Source organism: Rhododendron vialii, chromosome 4a, assembly GCF_030253575.1.
Source record: "Rhododendron vialii isolate Sample 1 chromosome 4a, ASM3025357v1".
NCBI classification, from domain to species: domain Eukaryota; kingdom Viridiplantae; phylum Streptophyta; class Magnoliopsida; order Ericales; family Ericaceae; genus Rhododendron; species Rhododendron vialii.
The window spans coordinates 9442699-9444908 of NC_080560.1; the positions used below are offsets into that span (position 1 = coordinate 9442699).

Below are 2210 nucleotides of genomic sequence, written 5' to 3' on the forward strand. Positions count from 1 at the left end.
GTCTTTTCTTCCTTTGAATTAGTCGTAGTAGTCTCTCTCTCCTGCAAGGTCTTTCGCCAAAGTTTCCTCTTCTAATGACATTGTTGAATCTTCTGGTAAGTTTTAAGGCTAATTCTTGAGAAAAATGACGGCCCAAGACGTGTTTTAATAATTAATATCCCGCCAAGGACATGCTGAGAACATTTGTTAATGCTGAAAATGTCATTGGCGGATATTAATTATCAAAACACGTAAACACTTCCTTAGCAGTCATTTTCCCCTAATTCTTCATCACTTGGCATGCAGTTGGCACATTCTATTAACGGAAATGAGTGAAGATCTGATTGATTATGGGATCATAAAATTAGGAATTGTGATTGATTCAATTAGTAATTGTAATTGATTCTCTGTAAATAGCTTACCAAGAATAGGTTAGCTGTAGTTAGTATAAATGTCTTCTTTCTCATTTGTACAATGTACTGATAATTAATAGAAGAAAATTTCCTAATATTTTGTTTGTTTTCATGGTATGAGAGCTCCAAACTTGGTGATTCTGAAACCCTACAACGCTTCCGCAAAACTTAAGCCTATGTCAAAGAAGAACAAGAGCGAGTCTGAAACTTCACAGCGTGAGGCCACGCTTGATGTTTCAAATCCCTACTCCCTACACCACTCGGATCATCCGCGTATGATACTCGTCTCCAAATTACTTGAAGGAGACAACTACAGCACATGGAGCCGTGCTATGCGAATCGCCCTGAGTGCTAAGAACAAGATCTGCTTTGTCACTGGTTCAATCAAGCCACTTTCCTCAACAGACGCCACTTTTCCTTTATGGCAGCACTGTAACGACATGGTCTTGTCATGGCTCTTGAACTCTATTCACCCTGACATAGCAACCAGCGTGATTTACGCTGAAACATCAGTAGAGGTCTGGGCAGACCTACAAGAGCGTTTCTCTCAAGGAAACGACTCGAGAATTTATCAGATCAAGCAAGAAATTGGGGAACACAGACAAGGGCAGCAGTCCATCTCTGTCTATTACACTAAATTGAAAGCTTTGTGGGATGAACTTTCATCCTATCATCAAATGGTGATTTGCACATGTGGTGGATTGGAGAACCTCAACAAAAGAGATGAAAAGGAGAAAGTCATGCAATTTCTCATGGGATTGAACGAAAATTATGGTCCCGTTCGTGGTCAAATTCTGTTAGTGCAGCCTCTACCCGATACACGTCGAGTCTATTCGCTCGTTCTCCAACAAGAAAAGCAGATTGAAGTCGCTCTCAATCGCGACTACATGAACCACCATGCCATGCTTGCAGATCATAAGTCACAAGCTCCGGCATATTCCTTTGCAGATCAGAACAACAAGACGATCCAAGCTCATCAAGTTCAGAAGCAAAAGAATACGCTGCACTGTTCGTATTGTGATCAAGATTACCACAGCGTCGAACGATGCTATTATCTACATGGTTTCCCCGTGGGACACAAGCTTCATGGAAATAATGTAAAGCCTCCAAATCAGCGTCGTTCAAATGCAAATCATGCAAAATCAGTCAAAGTAACGGAAACCCGAGCTAAACATCCATCTTCCAATGATGGCCCAAGACTCACAACAGAAGAATACAACCAAGTCATGGCCTTGCTTCGGAAAAACAATATATGACGGTAACTCGCCGCATTTTGCAAATGCCACAGGTATTATTACACCATCATCTGAAGTAACACCTCTTGCCTCACACTCAAGTTTATGTTGGATTATTGATAGTGGAGCCACGGATCATGTGACTTCTTCAATTAAATTAATAGACCCAAAGTGTATGCCTAAGTCGGCTAATATTCAGTTACCAGATGGTGGTCAGACGCCTATCGAGTCAATTGGTTCATTCCATATTACACCACATATTAAACTTGACGAAGTGCTCAAAGTTCCACAGTTTCAAGTTAACTTACTATCAGTCAGCAAGTTGACAGGAGCATTAAAGTGTATAGTAATATTCTTTCCCGATTTTTGTGTTGTGCAGGACGCTACTACGAGGAAGATGATTGGCCTGGGCAAGCAACATAATGGCCTCTACTACCTAGCACAAGACCAAAACCCAATCTTGACCTACAACATCCGCAAACACTCCAACCTATGGCATCAACGTCTCGGACATCCATCCTCCGGTCCTCTCCAAGTTCTTACCAAATTAGATTCAGAGATTTATTTTGATTCCAAACATATC

At 41.2% G+C, this 2210-nt stretch overlaps 1 protein-coding gene across 1 annotated transcript; it reads left to right on the forward strand.

Annotated features, from left to right (window-relative positions):
- The first annotated feature begins 491 nt into the window (after positions 1-491).
- On the forward strand, positions 492-1868 carry LOC131323113 (uncharacterized). Its single transcript, XM_058354743.1, has one exon. It carries the CDS (start codon positions 509-511, stop codon positions 1646-1648), a length of 1140 nt encoding a protein of 379 aa, XP_058210726.1. The 5' UTR covers positions 492-508; the 3' UTR covers positions 1649-1868.
- The last annotated feature ends 342 nt before the right edge of the window (positions 1869-2210 follow it).